At 44.9% G+C, this 19,473-nt stretch overlaps 1 protein-coding gene across 2 annotated transcripts in view; it reads left to right on the top strand.

The window, feature by feature from the left end:
* Nucleotides 1-10,064, top strand: part of LOC147725212 (phospholipase A2 inhibitor and Ly6/PLAUR domain-containing protein-like) — a 49,603-nt gene extending 39,539 nt beyond the window's left edge. For both annotated transcript variants that reach the window (XM_086967137.1, XM_086967136.1), the window contains exons 4-5: nucleotides 2,311-2,457; nucleotides 9,940-10,064. In XM_086967137.1, the coding sequence (XP_086823263.1) occupies nucleotides 2,311-2,457; nucleotides 9,940-10,064 (272 nt within the window). The remainder of the gene's footprint in view (nucleotides 1-2,310; nucleotides 2,458-9,939) is intronic.
* The last annotated feature ends 9,409 nt before the right edge of the window (nucleotides 10,065-19,473 follow it).

Below are 19,473 nucleotides of genomic sequence, written 5' to 3'. Positions count from 1 at the left end.
CAAGCACCTTCCGGATCTCCTCTGTGGATTTAATCAGAGCTGTCTCAGTGCTGTGCCCCTCTCTAAAACCATGTTGTGCTGAGTCTAGACCTTTTGAATTGCGCAAGAAAGAACAGAGTTGGGAGTTCATAATTTTCTCAACCAATTTCGCAGGCAGTGGCAACCTGGATATTGGTCTATAGCTGTTGGGGTCCGTAATATCAAGGGAGGGTTTTTTGAGGAGCGGGCTGATTGAGGCCCGTTTCCAAATCATAGGGAAGTTGCCTTTCTCAAACATTAAGTTGAAAATCCCTGCCAGTTGGTTCGCAATAGGAACAACCGCCAGTTTAGCAATAGAAGTGGGGCAAGGATCGTGAGGTGAACCAGATTTGGTGGCTAGCAACAGTTTTGCTACTTCCTCTGCCTCCACAGGGTTGAAGGCTGAGAAAGTAGCCCCCGTGGATCCCGCATGTGAGTTCCTATGGGGAGTATCAAGGAGGCTCTGAGCCACCTGAGGTTCAAGAGAGGTAAATATCACCTGAACTTTATTCTGAAAGAACTTTGCTAAGGACTCACAGAGTTCTAGATTAGGCGGGACCATCACCGCCTTAGGAGAGGCCAGACTGGTGACAGTATCAAAAAGTTCTTTTGTTGAGTTCTTAGCCTTCTCAATGCGATCCGTAAAGTATACCCTCTTAGCTTGCCTGATCTCGTCTTTATAAGCCCTTTGGCCGGCTTTAAGCTTTTCCTTGTCATGCTCCGAATAGGTGGACCTCCAAATCCGTTCTAGTTTTTTGCATGCTATTTTGGCTTCTCTAAGGACGTCCGAGTACCAGGGGGCTGATGGCGCCAACCTAGCGGGTCGACATCGTTTGGGGGGTGCCAGCTTAAGGCAAGCATGATCAATCCAATCTGTATATTCGGAAGTAGCTGTGCTTACGTCTGTCGGTCGGGCCGGGCCAGAAGCAAGAAGCAACTCCTCCAAGTCATTTGCTTTGATATTTTTCCAAGGCCTACACATACTGCTAGTTTACCCCTCACCTGTCACTGTTTTAGCCTGAGGAATAAGGATGGCGAACCGCACCACCCCATGGTCTGTCCAGGGTAGAGGTTCGGCTTTTTGGAACATAAGATTTATGTTCTCTCTATTGAGAAACCTCTATTTATAGGATAATAGAGGTTTCTCCCAGTCATGTTTATTACTTTCAAGAATTTCCCAATGTTTTGTGATTGAGCAGCAGTGTCAAATTCCCTGAGTGCTGAGTGGGAGCACCCACAGCAACACCCATGGAACACCTCCTTGATGTAAAGTAAGGCAAGGCAGCGCTTTGAGCCTTCGCAACCTGGGCGTCATCCTGGACTCCTCACTCTCGATGAACAGACAAGTCAACGCCGTTTCTTCATCTTGCTTCAACATTCTTTGCATGCTCAAGAAAACATTTCGCTGGATCCCCACCGAAACTAGAAAAACAGTCACTCACGCTCTGGTCACGAGCCGACTGGACTACGGAAACACCCTCTACGCCGGTACCACCGCAAAAATCCAGAAAAAACTCCAACGCATCCAGAACGCTTCAGCCAGACTCATATTAGACATACCGCGTAAAGAACACATCTCTGGCCACCTGAAAAACCTCCACTGGCTCCCCGTCAATAAGAGGATTACTTTCCGGCTCCTAACCCACGCACACAAAGCACTCTACGAAATCGGACCTGAATGCCTCAACACACGACTGTCCTTCTACACCCCCTCCCGCCAGCTACGATCCTCCAACCAAGCCCTTGCCACTGTACCTCGCATCAACAAAACCACCATGGGAGGTAGATCCTTCTCCTACCTGGCAGCTAAAACCTGGAACTCACTTCCCACTCATCTTCGCCTTACTCAGAACCACCTAGCATTCAGAAAGCAACTTAAAACGTGGATATTTGACATATAATTCCCCTCCCTTTTTCGAAGCGCCTTGAGACCCTCTGGGTATGTAGCGCGCTATACAAATTTACTGACTTGACTTGACTTGACTTGAGAGTCATGAAAAGATACGCTGCGGCAGTGTTGGCCTCTTGTAAATGAGTGACACAGAGAACATGCCTAGTGAGTTACCAAAACACACACTATTCTACAGCAGTCAATGGAAAAGAATTTCTATTCTGGGCAAAAATGAAATAAAACAATCTGTGCCACATGAGTTGAACATGACATTTATTTTATTTTCATACAAAGTGTGGTGTTTAATGCTTCTGTTGATGAGGAGGAAGAATTTAGCCATGACTTAGCACCCCATTGCTGTACACATTAGGCTTCTCAATTCCGCTTCTGTGTTATTTCAGTGCCTGCTTTGGATCCGACACCGAATGGCTATAAGTGTGACGAGTGTCTCACTGACCAGTCCTCGGGCTGCACACCGACTGGAGAAATTCAGTGCACCGGGGAGCAGAACACCTGCTCCACCTTCAATGGAAGAGTAGTCGGACCTGGTGAGATAAACTGATTTTCATATTTATGCGTTATATTTCCTACTGCACCAGTCTTCTTGGTTTCTTGTTCTTTCTTTCAAACTAAAAGCACTTCACGCTGATTAATTCTCATTTTTGTCATAGAATCCACCTGAATATCTTCTGTGAGCTCGATTCCATCAAATACAATGTAGAAATCATGCTTCATAGACCAAATATACCCTGATGAGGTGGCATTTGTAAAACGAAAACCTAGATAAGAACGGAATGGAGTTCTGTACTGGGTCGGAGGCAAGCTAACCTAAGACTGAGAGTGAACACACTGTTTGCCAAATGGAATTCTAAGACAGTTGAGGCTAGATCCATGATTGGATTGCATTGCCCTTGCATTATGCATGATGTTAGATTTAGGGGTCTCTAGATGGCAGAGGTAGGTACCTTTGTCAAAATAGTGACCCTTGGTTTGAGTCTGGGTAAGGGGGCTACACTCCTCAAAAAACCCTCCGTTCAACCCCTTGTTAGCTTGGCACAAGAAGGCAGGCTTATCACAGAGGCAGTGTTTAAATAATGTGTGAACACATGCAGTAATACAGTGAAAACACTACAAAAGGATACCACACCACTTCAGAAAATCTTTACTAGACATAACATAAGACCAAACAACAAAAATCCACAATTCGGTAATCAAAAGTAGTCTTTATAATAGTAGAAAATAGCTTAGCACAATGTATATGGTAAATGTGATACTTTACTTTCAAAGTACCTTGGATGTGTCATGCAAAATAAACAAAAGGGTCGCAGGGAAGTTGATCCCTCGTTTCCTTACACTCAGAGGAGCGGATGTGTCGGTTCCTTACTGCTGCGCAGGGGAGTTGATGCTCGCTTCCTTACTGAATGGGGAGTTGATGAGTCGGTTTTTTACAGTGATCCGGTGTAATGCGACAAGATGGCACCTCGATGGGAAGCGATGATCCGGTGCAATGCAACACAATGGCGTCTTTGATGCGATGCGACAATGTTGGATCTGATGCGTGCACGCCCAACGGTCGTGTGTAAACTCTGTAACTTCTGAGCTGCGACAGACCCTGAAACACGCTTTTCCGGTGATGCGACTGTGACCTATGCGGTGGAAATGCGCTTCTCCCGTGATGCAACACGCTACGTCGGTAATGCGAGTGTGAACAGCTGCGGCGGTGGCACGCTTCTTTGGCGATGAGACGGCAACTGCTCCAACGGTGACATGCTTTTCCTCGTTGCGTCACGCTTCTAGCTCCCAGCGACATGCAGTCTTCTCAGAGGTCCCAAACAACAGTAGGCACCTCTCTGCAGGTAGAATTCCAAGCAAGGGAATTCAAGGGAGCTGGTGGCGAAGTCTTGTAGCCCTGAGACATCAGGCAGGGGGCCAGCACACTTCAAGCCCTTGGAGATTCTTCTTTAAGAATATGAAAAGTCCAAAAAAGTCCTTTTCCCCTTTCCTTGGCAAATAAAGTATCCACTGCAGGCCAACCCCAGAAATAGCAAAACAGCACAGGGGCAGTCTCCTCCTTCAGATTCCTTGGAAAAGGTTTGTCTTGATTCCCAGAAGTGATCTAGAGTTATGGGGTCTGGGCCCCAATATTTATACCAGTACATCATTTGTCCTCTGAAGGCAGAGGGTGCCTGTGCTCAGCCACATCTCTGCAGCTTCCAGGCAGGAGGTGGAGACAGCAATGTCTGAGACCAGACCTGGCACAGGTAAGTGAAATATAATCTCCTCCCCCTACTCTCTATTCTATGAGGGCTCAGGTCAGTGAAAAGAAATCTCAGCCCCCACTCTCCATTCAATGCAAGTCCCCTATTCAGCCCAGCCCTGACCCATCAGACTGCTTGATCCAAGACCCACGCCAGCCTCTCAAGCCCCCTGTCACTCACAAACCAGACATGGAATACCTAGCAGAGGCATGCTTGATAGTTAGGCAAGAAAAGACATACTTTTGAAAAGCGGTAGTTTCAAACACAGAATGTAAAAATCACCCTCAGTAAATAATGTATTTTAATATTTTGAGTTCAGCATACTAAACTCGAATTTCTACCTAGTTCCCTTGGTTAGTTAAGATTATAAGATTTTATAATCAAACTGCCCATTCTGGCCTATAGGAACAAAATTGGATGTAGTTCACTATCAGAACATGCCACACAATGTACCCTGCCCAAGGGGATACCTTGGGACTACCTTAGGGGTGACTAATATGTAGAAAAGGGAAGATTTAGGTTCTGGCAATTGTGTGCACTTGCCAAGTCGACATGGCACTCCCAGACTGCACACAGGTAATGGCAGACCTGAGCCATATTTGACAAGCTGCTTCTGTGTGTGGCACAACCAGTGCTGCAAGCCCACCAGCAGCATTTGATTTCCAGGCCCTGGGCACATATGGTGCACTGTTCTAGGGTCTGGTAAGAAAATCAAATAAGCCAATCATGGAGTCACTAATCCATTACAACAATTTACAATATGGAGTACTTGCACTTTGGCACTGAATAGCAGTGGAGAAGTGCCCTAAGCTTCTAGACTGGCAAAAACATAGTAAAAACACAGGAGGCAATAGAAAAAAGATTCCCCATAAGCAACACAAGGCCACCTTGCATGGCCCTGCATTGATTGGTAAATCTGGAGTAATGCGAGGGAAGGCAAGTGGCTGGCTTACATTACTCTGCCCTATGAAGGCGTTCCTTGTATGGAGAGTGGATGTCACACCCATGGATTTTCTTTGCATTCACAGCTGGAAAACCAGGGAATGCTTCAAAAAGCTACTGCTTTCCTTTGAAGGTACAATAAGAATAAATATCTTTATGTCCCCTCATTATTTCATCTGTCTGCATTCTGCAGCACACTTACAAAGCTTTGCTCCTCCTATGCGTGTGTTTGGCAGGTCTCAATTTCCGTAAGCCACTTTCTGTATGGCGAATGTTCATTTCCTGCTGCCAGAAGGCCACTAATTGTTACAGTCTTATTGAGCAAAATCCTCTCTCAAGATGATATGGGATTTGCGGTGTTCAATGATGGGGCTGTTGAGGTGGGAGAGAATGGTGGACATGTCACTTTTAGGAGCGTAGACATAGCCCACGTTGAACACCATAGTGCCAGTCCAGAGCATGCAAACACATATGGTCCCTCATCATCTGATCTGTTTTCTAGAAAATTACATGGAAGGGATTTCCGAATGAGAATGGCCACCACACATTTTTTGGAGCTAGGATTGGTGTAAGTGAGTACGGTAAGGACATGACTGGTTGATGTCCGGCAGCTTTGGAGGACTCATCCCACCCGTCCAATGAGTTTCTCTGCCTCCATTGCTGAAAGCTGTGTCTCTTGGCAAAGGGCTCATGTCATTGCTCAGATCTTTTCCTGTTCAATGAGTCCAGCACATTAACTTTGAGAGTGATGACAGTAAGGGGGTGGTGAGCTATGGTAGTGGCCATTAGCAAGTGAAGCTGGTGAAGTATACAGCAGGAAGAGGAAGGCAAGTGTATTTTGGTATTGGACTGCTGTGGTGGTGTCACAGTGCCAATTAGTAGGAGGTGGGGAAGGGAGTATGCAGGTTCAAGGACATTGGGAGAAGGGAGGGCGAGCACAGTATTTGTGGGTGCACAGGAATGACACAGGTGAAGGAGAGCCTGAACCCTAACATTATCTAAGGGCATGTGTGGAGGGAGGTTAAGCCAATAAGGATGCAGAACAGACAATCTAAAAAGGGTGGTAAGGGTATATCCAACCCCATATCCTAAACCACTTTCTACTCATAAATGTTCAGTCTCTGCAAGCTCTACTGGCCAGGGTAAAATCTGGTTCGCCAAGGGACAGCTGTCCCCCACATATTCTAAAGGACGCTTTCTCGGTCCTTTCCCTCCCTATTTTGCCCTTCCTGAATGCATCCTTATCTCAGGGCAGGGTTCTTAAAGCTTTCATAAATGCAGTTGTAGTACCCCTCTTAAAAAAAACAGGTGTGGACCCCCAGAATCTCTCCAATTACAGGTCTATTTCTCTGCTCCCCTATCTGGCCAAGGTCCTTGAAGCTCATGTAGTAACATGCTTGTCTAACTTTATCGAGCAGTCTGACTACTTAGACCCTCACCAAGCAGGGTTTCGTCCTGCCCACTCCACCGAGACTGTAATTTTCGCAGCACTGGATGCTCTAAGAGGAAATGCCGACAAAGGAATTCCTCAGGCCCTGGTCCTTCTGGACCTCTCGGCCGCGTTTGACACGGTCGATCATACCATCTTAATGAACAGTGTGAAATAGGCCGGCATCCGTGCCGCGGCTGGGTCAGGTCCATCCTTAGCGACTGCACTCAGGCGGTACACCTAGCCCCTTTTACTGCTCCTAAGCTGCCCAGGACATGTGGGGTCCCCCAGGAATCTTCACTTTCTCCCTTGTTGTTCAATTTATATTTGATACCTTTGATTCAGACCCTGAAGGAATGGAAAACTATCACCTTCAACTATGCAGATGATCTCTAGTTGATATTTACAAAAGACAACTCCCCTGAATCAATTCAGGATTTCCAGGGCACCATGCTTCACATTCGCCAGTGGATGGACGATAACTATTTGAAGCTAAACCCCGGCAAGACCGAGCTGGTCCTGAACGGGAATAGCCAATCCCTCTGGGGCCCACACTGCTGGCCCACAGACCTTGGCCCAGCCCCCATCCCATCAAGTTCAGTAAAAAGCCTTGGGGTGATCATTAATGATGACCTATCTTTAAAGACCCAAGTAGGTGCGGTTGTGTCCTCCTGCTTCTTCCAGCTCCGCAAGATCAGGAAGATCAGCCATATGTTCACCCACTCGGCCCTGATCCAGGTTGTGATAGCCCTGGTACTATCACACCTGGATTACGCCAACGCTATATACCTGGGCCTTCCACTCTGCCTCAGCAAACACCTCCAATTGGTTCAGAACCAGGCGACCAGACTAATCCATCAGCAACCAAGATGGCAATCTGGCAGACCACTGCTAAAAAAACTTCAATGGCTCCCCATCCCTCAACACACTGCATTTAAGACGGCCTGTATAATCTTCAAGTCCCTTCATGGTCGCAGTCCTAAATTCCTCACATGCCTTCTAGCTAGGTACACCCCTGCCCGCAACCTCTGCTCCGGCAATCTTTAACTTCTGGCCACCCCATCCTTTAAGCTACAATGCCAGGGCGGCTGCAAGTTTGCGACGCTGGCTCCCATACTATGGAACTCCCTCCCGTTAGAAATCTGATCCTGCCACAACCTCATGAGCTTCAGGAAGATGCTCAAGACATGGTTATTCACACAGGCCCACGTGTAGTTCCTGCTTGATCCCGGCATACGCTAGAGTCAGCGCCATGAAACCTCCTGGTGAATGTGTCCTCTATAAGAAATACATTTACTACTCATGTTATGTTAAGATAACATAACATGAGTAGTAAATGTATGTTCAGGTGGTGTTAAGTATATGTTTCTTGTGTGTTGACACCCCTCTTGGAGATATCGGATGGCATGGGTACTCATGATGGTCATACTCTTAAGGGATAAGTATAGTCAGGGTGCCAAGATTGGGAGATAGAGGAGAGAAAATAATACAGTGAGTGCCAAGGGCGCAATGGCAGTTCACACAGGTAAACACAGTGAGGCGGTGAGATGGGGCGGGAGCGGGTCGGGGTGGGGGATAATGGAATTCAACATGCAACACGATAGTAAGAAGTATATAGTTAAAAAAAAATCACGTACTTTGTCGGCGATGCAGCAAGCACAAGTAAGTGGTTGTATTTATTTATTTTTTACTATCCCGTTATGTTGTATTCCACTCCACTCCACTCCACCCGCTCCATCCCTGCCTCACCTCACCCCCCACCGCGCTTACCTGTACGAGCCGTCACTGCAAGTGGGCATTGGCACATTACTTCATTAGCAACTCCAGGCCAACTAGACAGATAGCAGATGAGAAACTGTCAATGTATGATGATGTATAGAGGCCATTCATAAAGATGGGGAAGAAAGGAGTGCTTCCAACCCGAGGTAGGTGAACAAGTGCAACAACAGAGACATGAGTAAGTATAGCAGCTTTACCAGAACCGTGGCCGTAATCCTGTATAATAAGAATCGTTTGGGCATGATGTAGGAAACAGGCTGAGGAAGTCTGGTGGAGAATACATTAGAGGAGTAACTAGTATAAGATCACATTCTATGTGCCCTCTGAATTTCCAGTGAGGCTAAAGGACAGACCAGTGATGCATGGGATAAGATCCAAGAGGAACGTGTTGGTGTCATTACGTTCTAGACATTGTGGTATTCCATAATTGCAGATGTTCAGGTGGAACAACCAGTCTTCAAGGTCAACTTATATTTGAGGGTTTGTTGTCCAGTCCCAGGTGCCCCAATCAGTCTGTGGCGTTGACTTGCTACCCGTCCACTATTTCCTTTTCCCGGATTTAAAAAAGATTCTGGTGTCCTATTTGGTCTTGACTTCTTCATTAGATCGGTTATCTTGAGGTCTATGAAACACAGCTGTAGGAGGTAAGTTTCTAGAGGATGGCGCCTAGGGGCTTTTCCAGTGATGATAATGCAGAGGCCAACTTCGTACCCCTCCCCCACTACACCCTTGAAGAGTAGGTGGTGAGAGGGTTTATATTAGAATATTGTGTTAGGAGCCGGGTTTAGTAAAAGATGTAAAGAAGGCAAGGCCCAGGTACGAAGTGATGTGTGGCAGGTTAGAGAAAGCAATCACTGTCCAGTCCAGGTGGGGTTAGACAGTGTAGCTGCTTGGCTGGTCGCCACTGCAGGAAATTGTGAATCGGACAGGCTGAGAAAAGTAGTACAGTAGCGTCAACAAATAAAGGTGCATCATCTCAGGTCCTGATACTCTAGGCGTTTGGCCTCTAAAAGAAGGGCAGGGAGGAGATCAAAAATGGGCTGGGATGAATCCATTCCATGAGCAAGGGAACCAGTCATTGGTGATAGTGTCCAAGGTCCAACTGTCTCTGGACCAGGATAGAGGTAGTGGAGAGGGTCTTTTGAAGCGATACCCAAGGAAATGGTGGGGGGATGGGACTGGCTTCAAATAGGGCCCAGAGAAATCCCGGTTGCACCATGGTTCTGATATTAGAGCCGCTCGGCTGTGGTGATAAGAGTCGTGTCCCCAAAAGAGCGCCCTGCATTGACTTGTATGGTTCACCTGTGATAGACAATGCTGAAGCCAAAGGACACAGTCCAGCAGTGATGGGCAGTGGAGACACTAGTCCTGTCAGCTCCAATCAGCATTATTGGATGCTGTTAAGAGGCACCGGGAGCAGTTACAGATGCCCAGTAGGCAGCAGCCTCTCTGAGTATGAGCAAGCAGAGCCGGATGGGGAGAAGGGGCAGTAGTGCCCTCCAGTGCTTCAAGCCCCAGGGCCTCAGTGGCCAGGAGAGGCATGATTTCGTTCTGAGATGGAGAAAAGCTTTATGTAGCAGCATTGCTAATGAGTGATTATTGTGTGTGTTTTTTTTCCACAGGTGGAACTTTGGAACCATATGGCATGAAAGGATGTGCTACTCCAGATTTCTGTGAAATATACTACCCAGTGGCGACCCCCGTCTATGGTTATGAATTACGGTGCGTTCCTGCCAAGAAGCTGTGAGGTCATTATTCACACCTCTGATGCCGCCCCAGTAATAGTCAGAAGAAACATTCCTAGAGCTCTACCAGTACCTGCCATGAAGAGGAACACTGTAAGAATGAAGCAGAAGAACGCATGTCAGCCTCCCTGGGACACAGAATACAAGGAAGCAATGTGCATAGCTCTGTTTACGCCACCATGTTGCTTATGTACCACTGGCCTTTCTATTCATCCATATATAACACCTGGGCACCTCAGAGGGAATACTCTCCTTGGTGCATTGAGTGCCTGAAGCCCTGCCACTACAACCACCCAAGGATACTGGCTTGGGATCAGATAAGATGCTCCTTCTGTTGATGGGATTCTAATGCTGACTTAATTTGTAACCATGGAGGAAACTAAATTCAACTCTAATCTCTCCATTTGAAATAACATCACCTAAATGATGATGGTTTTGTCTATGCATATCCTGCCAAGGAATATAAATGCAGATTACATATCAACTCCCTGTGTTATTTTTGAATTTGTGACTCCTTCAGTTTTATAACTTCCTTTCCTCCACTAAACGATATTGATAATCAGCCACTGGCGACTGTTCTTGAGTTCAGGTCTCCGCAGAGGATGTAGTCTGTGGAGGCAAGGGCGTGTGTGCTGATGAAGTCGGCTATGGAGTCACTGAACTGTGGTCGGGGTCCAGGGGGGTCTGTAGATGAGGGTTCCTCTGAGGGTGGTGTTGGTGTCGTTGTAGATCTGGAAATGCAGGAGTTGGGCGGTGCTGAGGGTGTCGTCAGTATTGGTCGAGACTCTGAGAGTGTTCCTGTGGAAGATGGCAATTCCTCCTCCTGCTCCGTTGGTTTGGTCCCTGCGGGTGATCTTGTAGCCTTCCGGGACGGCTATGGCTTTGTCGGGTGCCGAGGCGGGGTTCAGCCAGGTCTCCATCAGGAAGGCGATGTCTGGGGAGGTTGAGTCGAGTAGGTCCCGGAGTTCAACAGTGTTTTTGAGGGCGGAGCGGGTGTTGAGAAGGATGCATCTGAGGTGGTTGGGCTCTTTCCTGGTCGGCAGCATGGTGGGGCGGATGCTTGTGAAGCTGCAGTTACAGCAGGTGAAAGCTTCGTGGGTGCACTTTGGGGTGGCCTGGAAGCAGGTGTGTGATTGCCCGGTGTTGAGTGCGTGGAGGGTTCTGGCATCGTAGCGGTGTCGGGCGTTGTGACGTTCGCGGGGTCCAGGGGTCTTGGTGTGTTCCAGGCGCAGATGGGCTTGCCTTCAGCGCACCAGCGGCGCGCGCGCTGCACATAGCCACTGCGCGTCCTCCATATAAGGGGATGTGAGATCGAGGAGCAGCTGGGAGGTGGGAGCGGGATGGCAAATGGGATTGCAGGGGGACGGGGACGCGGGTACGCAGCAGTGGTAAAAAAGGGCCGGGCCGCAGGAGAACTGGGCACAGGAAGGAAAAACAAGTTTAGGCAAGAAAACAAGTACAGGCCCAGAGGAATAAAAAAACGTCTGGGCAAGAAAGCAAGTACAGGCACAGAGGAATAAAAAACAAGTTAGGCACGGGCGAAAATTACAAGATGAGGCTAAACAATGCAGGCAGAGCCATGCAGCAGCGTGTGGAGCAACCTGCCTGCAAACAGGGTCAGAGGTCGCTCATACAATATACAATCGTATCACAACACACTCATACTCAAAAATAGAACTTATCATTTATAGAAACATTACAAAAATATTTGGAGTGGAAACCAAGTAGGCTTGGTTGGGGGCATGTGTTTGAGTGGGGCCCTGAGTTGTCGAACTTCATGGTTGCAATGGTTTTTCCTAAACTGATGATGGGCTATGTGTAGTTAGTAATGGTTCTTTGGATAATATTGGGTGGCATTTGGTGAGTTCTGTTCAGTTTAGTTTTACGTTGACATTTCTGCAAGTGGCAGTCATTTTGTTGCTGAAGAATTGAGAGAGATTGTTTCACAGATCTGAGGTAATAGAAATTTTCAGGTAGCTAATGTGTCCCCTACTCGCACCCTATCCATGCACCCATGTTCCTTGTATGTCGTGTAACTTGTGTTCTGTTCATGCTAGCAAGACGCAAACACATTTGCGTCCATCCTTAACATGTCAGCTATCCAGTCATGCAAAGAAATCCCGTTAATTAAGCTTCTATGCCTATGGTGCCAACGTCTTTACATGGTGCAATTCTGAAATATCGCACACGTTTTCTCCATGTTTCCTGGCCCAGTCGAGCTAGGCCCTTGAACGAGGCCCCTTTGTTTCATCTCTCCTGTCTCCGAAAGTCGTATGCATCCCTGACCTCTGCCTTACTTCCTGCCAGCGAAGCGGTGCCCGGCTCGGCCTGGACTGCCTGCCAAAAGTGTATTTTGCCTACAGTTATCTGTTCAACCTCCGCGAAAACACATTCCAGTCTAGCGAAATAGGTAAACATATTCCCGGCTGCAGAGCAAAGGGCCCTGTCTCCCGGCCTTCCTGTCCTCCATGCAAGTAATTTACTGCTCCCGTTACCATGGTAAGCCCATGGCCCCCGCACTCTCTTCATGTAGATTCGTATGCACGCACTAGCATTCGATATTGAATGGCCCCTGCCCGAGAGACCTTTTACTTCAGACACTACATCCTCCAAACATGAGATATGAGATATGTTATAGGTACAGGTTGCCCTGACATCCAAGACATTAGTCTCCTCTACTAGTGCTAAAGTCAAAGCCCCCAGCTCTCTCTGGTTACACGTCATGCTCAGCTGCGCGAGCATATAGGTAATAAGTTTCTGCTGATTCTGCAAACTTTCTCTATGCATCCACCCACATGTGACGTTTCTTGTGTCGTTTCTCTGACATGTACAGTGCACGCTCATGTGTACGCCTTCTTACCCGCCTCCTCTTACGCACATGTGTTCTTATCTCTCTCTTTTCACCTGTTACGCCTACTGTATTGGATTCAATTGTACCCTTTTACTATATGTAATGTGTAATGTTAATAAAACGTTGAATGTCCCTTCCTGAACCTGAGTGGTGATGGAACCCGATGTCCCATGCTTCGAAGCATTATATTAAAGCCCGTATGACTCAGATACCACGGACTCTGCCTCTAATTTAAATGAGCTGTCTTGTATTGATAATTATACGGAAAAATTGCAGAGGTAAAATTTATTTACCACAGATCCTGTGAAGGAGTGATTGGGTTGATGGCTGCCAATGGTGAGGTTAAATATGATGTAATGTATTCCTTTGGTGCTTACTTTGGTGTGTTCTGACAGAGTGGTTCTTTTGATGGTGTGGATCATTTGGTGGAAACATCTTAAGGTGGAATTGGAATGTGCTCCTGTTTGCATTGCCCTGGCTCATACTCCATTTGCACTCCAGTTTTTTGCAGCACAGTTTCCTCAATCTGAGTTCCCTCTGAGTATCAACTGGCTGTGTGTTGCATTTAACTGTATGTGGGTTTTGTTGTATTGCTGTGTTTGAGGGGGGGGGGGGCAGAGAGTCAACAGAGGAGGTGATCCAAGTAATGAAATTCTTGATGGCTGTGCGAAAGTTGTTGCTCTGTTTAGATGGATGGGTGTTGAGAGCGGTGTTCCAACCCTCATCAGTGATGCTGTTCCAGATTCAGTGGGATTGGTTGGCAGAGGCTCATCTGTGGTGGACCTTGATGATGATACTGACCTTGACATGTGTGTGGTCTGTCCAGGGGACTGGTGTGGGCTTGTTGACTCAGAAATTTCAGATGTTTTGGTGAGAATTTGGTGCAGCAACATGGGTATGCCCCTTAACTTTTTGAGTGAGTCCCTGGCTTCCAAGGACTTTAATTAGTGCTCTTTTGTTGGGGCTGGTGAGGTCTTTCAACATATTTTAATGCATTGATTATAAACCGTGAGAAAGGAAGGGGCGAAAAAAGGAGTACATAGTTCTCTTTCAATATATATCCAAGGATGTAATAATTTTGAATCCGGTAAGAAAAAAAGAGCACCTTGAGATGATAGAAAAGAAACCTCATATAGATTCCAATCCCGAAGATTACAACCATCCTACTTAGAAGGTTTTCTGAGGTGTTTGGAGGTAATTCTAGCTCTCTTATCACTCCATAAGAATTTTGTAGAGATGTAATCAAGATTATGGAAGAAGGCAGAAGAAAGTTTTATAGGTAGCATGGAAGTTAAAAAATTAATAATTGGGGTTATCATCGTTTTAAGAGTTTGTCATCTTCCCCACCAAGAAATATATTTAGGAGACCAGGAAGATAACGTCTGACAGGTTCTTACAGAACAAGGGGCCAGATGTAGGTAAGGAAGATTTACAGATTCTAAAATACCGAATTTTACAGATACAGTATTTTAGAATCGTTAAATGCTATGTAGAAAAAAATTTGGTAAATATTACCAAATCGGTACGATTCGGTATTTACCGAATCGGTATTTACCGATTCGGTAATTCCCATTTATTCCTATAGGAATAAATGTGAATTAGCGAATCGGTAAAAACCGATTTAGTAAAATAGGGAAACATTCAAGGGTGGCAGGGTGTCACATTGACACTCTGTTGCACCCCTGAATAGTGCTTGTGTGCACATGTGGCACACATACATGCCCTAAGGGCATGTATGTCTGCCACATAGCACTGTTGAAAATGCGCAGATTTGCAATTTCAAAGGTATTCGGTATTTACCACCAACTAATAGTTGGTGGTAAATAACGAATCCTTAGAGCACATAAGCACTCTTAAAAGTGCTTCCTACATGCCATTTACCGATTTGGTAAATACCGAATCTGTAAGTAATGATTCAGTAAATACAGAATCGGTAAATACCGATTTGGTATTTATCGAATCACCCCCTACACCTGAAATGGCTCAATACCGGTCGGTAAGCCTAAAATGTACCGAATTTCGGGATTACCGACGGGTAATGGGCCACCTACATCGGGCCCCAAATCCTTTAGTATTTGATGCAAGTCAATTGCCAGTTAAAACCTGAATCACCCATGTGAACACGAAAACATAATGGGTTTAGGGGAAACGTCTTTTCTTTTTTAAGAGTGTACCTGTTATAATTCAACAGCGATTAGGTTAAGCATTAGCAGAAGCCATCTTACTTCTAGCCATAAACTTGACATATAGCGGACTCCATTTTGGATTCACGGCAGCCGTTTTGTCTACTGCACGCTGCCTTGTGTCGACCATGTGCTTTGTCCTATCTTCCTGTCCACGGCGCTTGAAATCTGCCCAGCAACAAGTTATATTTAGCTTCCCTCACTTTAGGGTCCACATCTGTTAGTGATTAGTTCCAGATAGGAATGTGCTTGTCGACCCCCAAAACTGTTAGCTCCTCCCACTGATCGATTGTGCCTCTTGAATATTACCTTCTATGTACATAAACTGTACTCTTGTGTTTGTTCCGCATTCTTTTGAGCCCCTGTGCGGGTATAAATAAGCCATGCTTTCCTAGCTCGTGTTGCTACTTCTTGCAATACCGAAGGGTGCTGTTTTGAACCGTAGCACCACCTCATGAGGTGAAATAAAAGTTACTTTTTCTATTCCAGTTTCTGTGCCAACTTCTTCGTAATGGTCTGAGGACTTGTGCTGAGAAGGTCGAACCCCTTGCACTAGCGGGTCTGGCTGAGGTCCACTACTTCAGACCCAGATATGAGCGAAAAATCACTTATGATGTTAGGGATAACGGGGATTGCTATTGCAATATCTTCGGGAAAAAAAAAATTCATCCCTATACGCCGCCGTTTTAAGTGTATACGAGCAAAATTAAAACCCCTTAAAAACCTGATTCAGATTTAGTAGACAAAGAAGCGGATCTATTGATAGGAGAAAAAGAATAGTTGAAAGAGGGCACCCTTGTCTAGTGTCCTGACGAAGATTAAAAAAGGAAGATATAGCGCCATTAATTCTGATCTTAGCTTTTGGTTGTGCATAAAGAGACATGACCATATTAATAAATGAATTGCTGATGTGATGGGAATCTAAAACTGCTTGTCAAAAAGGTCAGGAGACTTTATCTAAGGCCTTTTCGGCATCAGGGCGATCGCCACCGATAGCAATACTGAGTGCTTTCCTTTTTTCCAATATATGACAAAAGGTCCGAATGTTGTCTCTGGCAAGTCTCCCTTTTACAAAACCTGTGTGGGAATCGTGTATAAGATTAGGAATGGGACACTCTAAGCATTTAGCTAAGACCGTGGCAAAGATTTTAGCTTCCAGATTTATTAATGAAATTGGAAGATTCTTTTTAGGATCAGCATGGTCTTTACCATCCTTTGGTGTAACTACAATAGTAGCCTCAGCAGCTGAATTAGAAACCCAATCATCAAAAATCATCTTAAGCAGGGCTTGAAAATTCCACTTGACCGCTCGCATAGTCGAGCTAAATTTAACAAGGTCGAGCTGTTTTTAGGTCCTACTCGCCCTTTCTGGCGAGTAGGAAATCAAACCAAATATTGTACTCTGTCCGCGAAAACAGAGCAAATGTGACAAGATAACAACATTTAAAGGCATTTTTATTGCTCACAAAGTTAATTAGCAATAAAGATGCCTTTAAATATTGTTATCTTGTCACATTTGCCCCGCTTTCAGAGATAGAGGTCACTAGGTTGCAGTTAGGTCGAGGAAATGTTTTAAGGTACTAGTCCTGCATTGAAGCAAATATTAACATGGGTACAACATTTCAGCAATAAATATAGAGAAATGGTAAAAACTAACAAGTAAAATGTATAATAGGAATAAAAGCATTAGTGGTAGATAGTACCTTAAAAAAATAGTGTTTATATTCTTCTCAGAGTAAAAAGGAAGCTAGAAAGAGACAAAGGAAGGTAGGAAGGAAAGTAAAGAAAAGAAAAGAAAAAAAGCAACATCCTTATCAGATATCTTTTTCCTTTTTTTTTTTATTGAGAAATCATTATTGGTACAAAAAAATAAGAATAAAAGAACATTTCATACATTATTCCATCTTGTAAAGTTAAGTTAAAAAGGAGATATCATAAATATAATAAATAAACATTCATATACAAAGATAATGTACCATCTTCATAAAACCATTAAAATTCTTAGAATACATTATACACAAACGAATAAATAAATATACTAGCCTATGTTTATAATCGTTCATCTCGTCAGATTTCTACAGGCGACCATATTTTTAGCCCAAATTCCCGTGTTTTCCTACCCTTGAGTGCATATAGTTTAGACTCAACGTTATGAATACCCAACAGTCTGGTCACCCACATTTGAAATGTTGGGGCAGTATCATCCTTCCAAGCTGCTGAGATCAAAATATGTAAAACTGCTGATGATATAAAGATAAGCGCTTCGGTCTCTTTATTCAGACCCAGTTTGCTATTGATTCTGAGAATCATTAAGGTCGGGGATAGGCAGATCTTAAAGCCTAGCAGCCCCTCCCAAAATGTCTCAATCTACCCTTTTATGAATCTTAATTTCTCACAGTGGTGGAACATATGCAGCAGATCCGCAGGGCCTTTCGAACACCTAGGGCATCGATTATCTTCTCTTTTACCCCAGTTAAATAACTTAGAGGGTGTATAATAAAGATTAAATAAAGTTTTAAAATGTTGTGCTTTCAGGTTAGAGGAGCGTAAAACTCCTTATCCAATTGTACCGCTCCGTCTAGATCTACGTCTGGATCAGCCAATTTTATTGCCCAGGAGGCTTCATTTTTTTCAATATCATCCCGGGTCGCTGCTATTAAGGCTTTATAAATAATTTTGATTCTACACCCCCTTTTTAACACCTATTCCAGAGCACTACAGCGACTGTCGGGAAGGATGTGGGGTCTGATAGATTTTAAAACTTGCGTAACCTGGAGATATTTAAAACTTTGACTACTTAATATCCCATATTTCTGCTGGATCGCCCCAAAACTCATCAACCCATCCCCCTTCATTGTATCCCCTACTGTCCGAATGCCAATCTGTTCCCAGTATTTCCATGCACCATCCCTGCTAAATTTGGAAAAAACCCTGACTTCCAGAGAGGTGTATACAGATTAATTTTTGGAATCAATAACACCCTCTGTATTTTTTCCACACCTCCTCAGCACTGTCCACTGTCTTGTATCTAATTTATTTCAAATACTTTTGGTCTGTTTTTCTTAGCAATATACCCACCGCCTCTCTCCCCATTAAAAGCTCATATATACAGGGAATATTTTGGGAAGTGTATAGACGGTCTTGGGTGGTAGATTTACTTGTTGATGGATCAAATAACTCTGCCATTTGCGTCAAAAGGCAGGCCTAATGATAATACCTTACATTTGGAATACCCAACCCACCTGATTCCTGAGGGAGGGACATGAATTTTAAAGAACGTCTAATCTTCCCGTATTGCCATAAAAAACTCATAAAGATAGCTTCAATTGATTTTAAAACCTTTTCCTCTATTAAAAAGGGGATAGACCGGAACAGATACAGGATTTTAGGTAACATCGTCATTTTCAAGACATTGGACCTGCCTATGAGTGACAAATGAAGAGTGTCAATCTTTTTTAGGTTTTGTTCAATTGTATTTAACAGCGGAACAAAATTATCCTTTATAATTAATTCTGTTGCCGCATTGATTGTCACTCCCAAATATATTGCAGCATCCACATATCTCTGATCCAATTTGACTATATTTTTTTGTGCATATTACCTGTGTTTTTCCCTCATTTAAGCGATATCCTGAATGTCTGCCAAACTCCTTGGTGATTTCAACCAATGCATGCATAGTCGAGAAAGGTTCTACGGAAACTACTGCCAAGTCATCAGCGTAAGCTAAAATCTTGGTCTCAAAGTTGTTTATTATAACCGGCTTAATCTCCCCATTACCTAGTATGTGTCCTCTTAATGGATCTATAAACAAAGGATGGGAGAACAGGGGCATCCTTGACGCGTCCCTCTTGTTATATTGAACTTGCCTGAGCTTTCTCCCATCACCTGTACCTTAGCAACCGGATCAGCATATATTGCCTTAATAGCAGTTAGAACCCTTTGGCCAAACCCTCTACGGACCAGTATCCCCCACAAGTTATCCCACCTGACACGGTCAACGGCTTTTTCAGCGTCGAGGAGGATGATTGCAATCCCCCCCTCCCCCCGGCAGCATGGATCTCAAACAAATATATCGCTCATTTTATATGATCATTTGTTCCCCGACCGGGGATAAACCCATGCTGCCAGGGGGAGATCAGACCCCCCCAATGACCCTCCCCAGACGCTTCGCCAAGATATTCGCATAAAGTTTATTGTCGGCGTTTATAAGCGATATCGGTCTATAAGACCCTGGGTTTTCCTTAGGTTTCCCTTTCTTATGGAAGACAACTATGTTTGTATCCTTCCATGTCACTGGTATATTCCCAGTACCCATAATTCCATTAAATAAATTGAGTAACAAAGGTGCCACTTCGTTAGAGATACATTTATAAACCT

This window comes from Lissotriton vulgaris, chromosome 4_1 (genome assembly GCF_964263255.1).
Source record: "Lissotriton vulgaris chromosome 4_1, aLisVul1.2, whole genome shotgun sequence".
NCBI classification, from domain to species: domain Eukaryota; kingdom Metazoa; phylum Chordata; class Amphibia; order Caudata; family Salamandridae; genus Lissotriton; species Lissotriton vulgaris.
The sequence above is the reverse complement of the archived record's forward strand: the minus strand, read 5'-3'. Positions and strand labels throughout refer to the sequence as shown.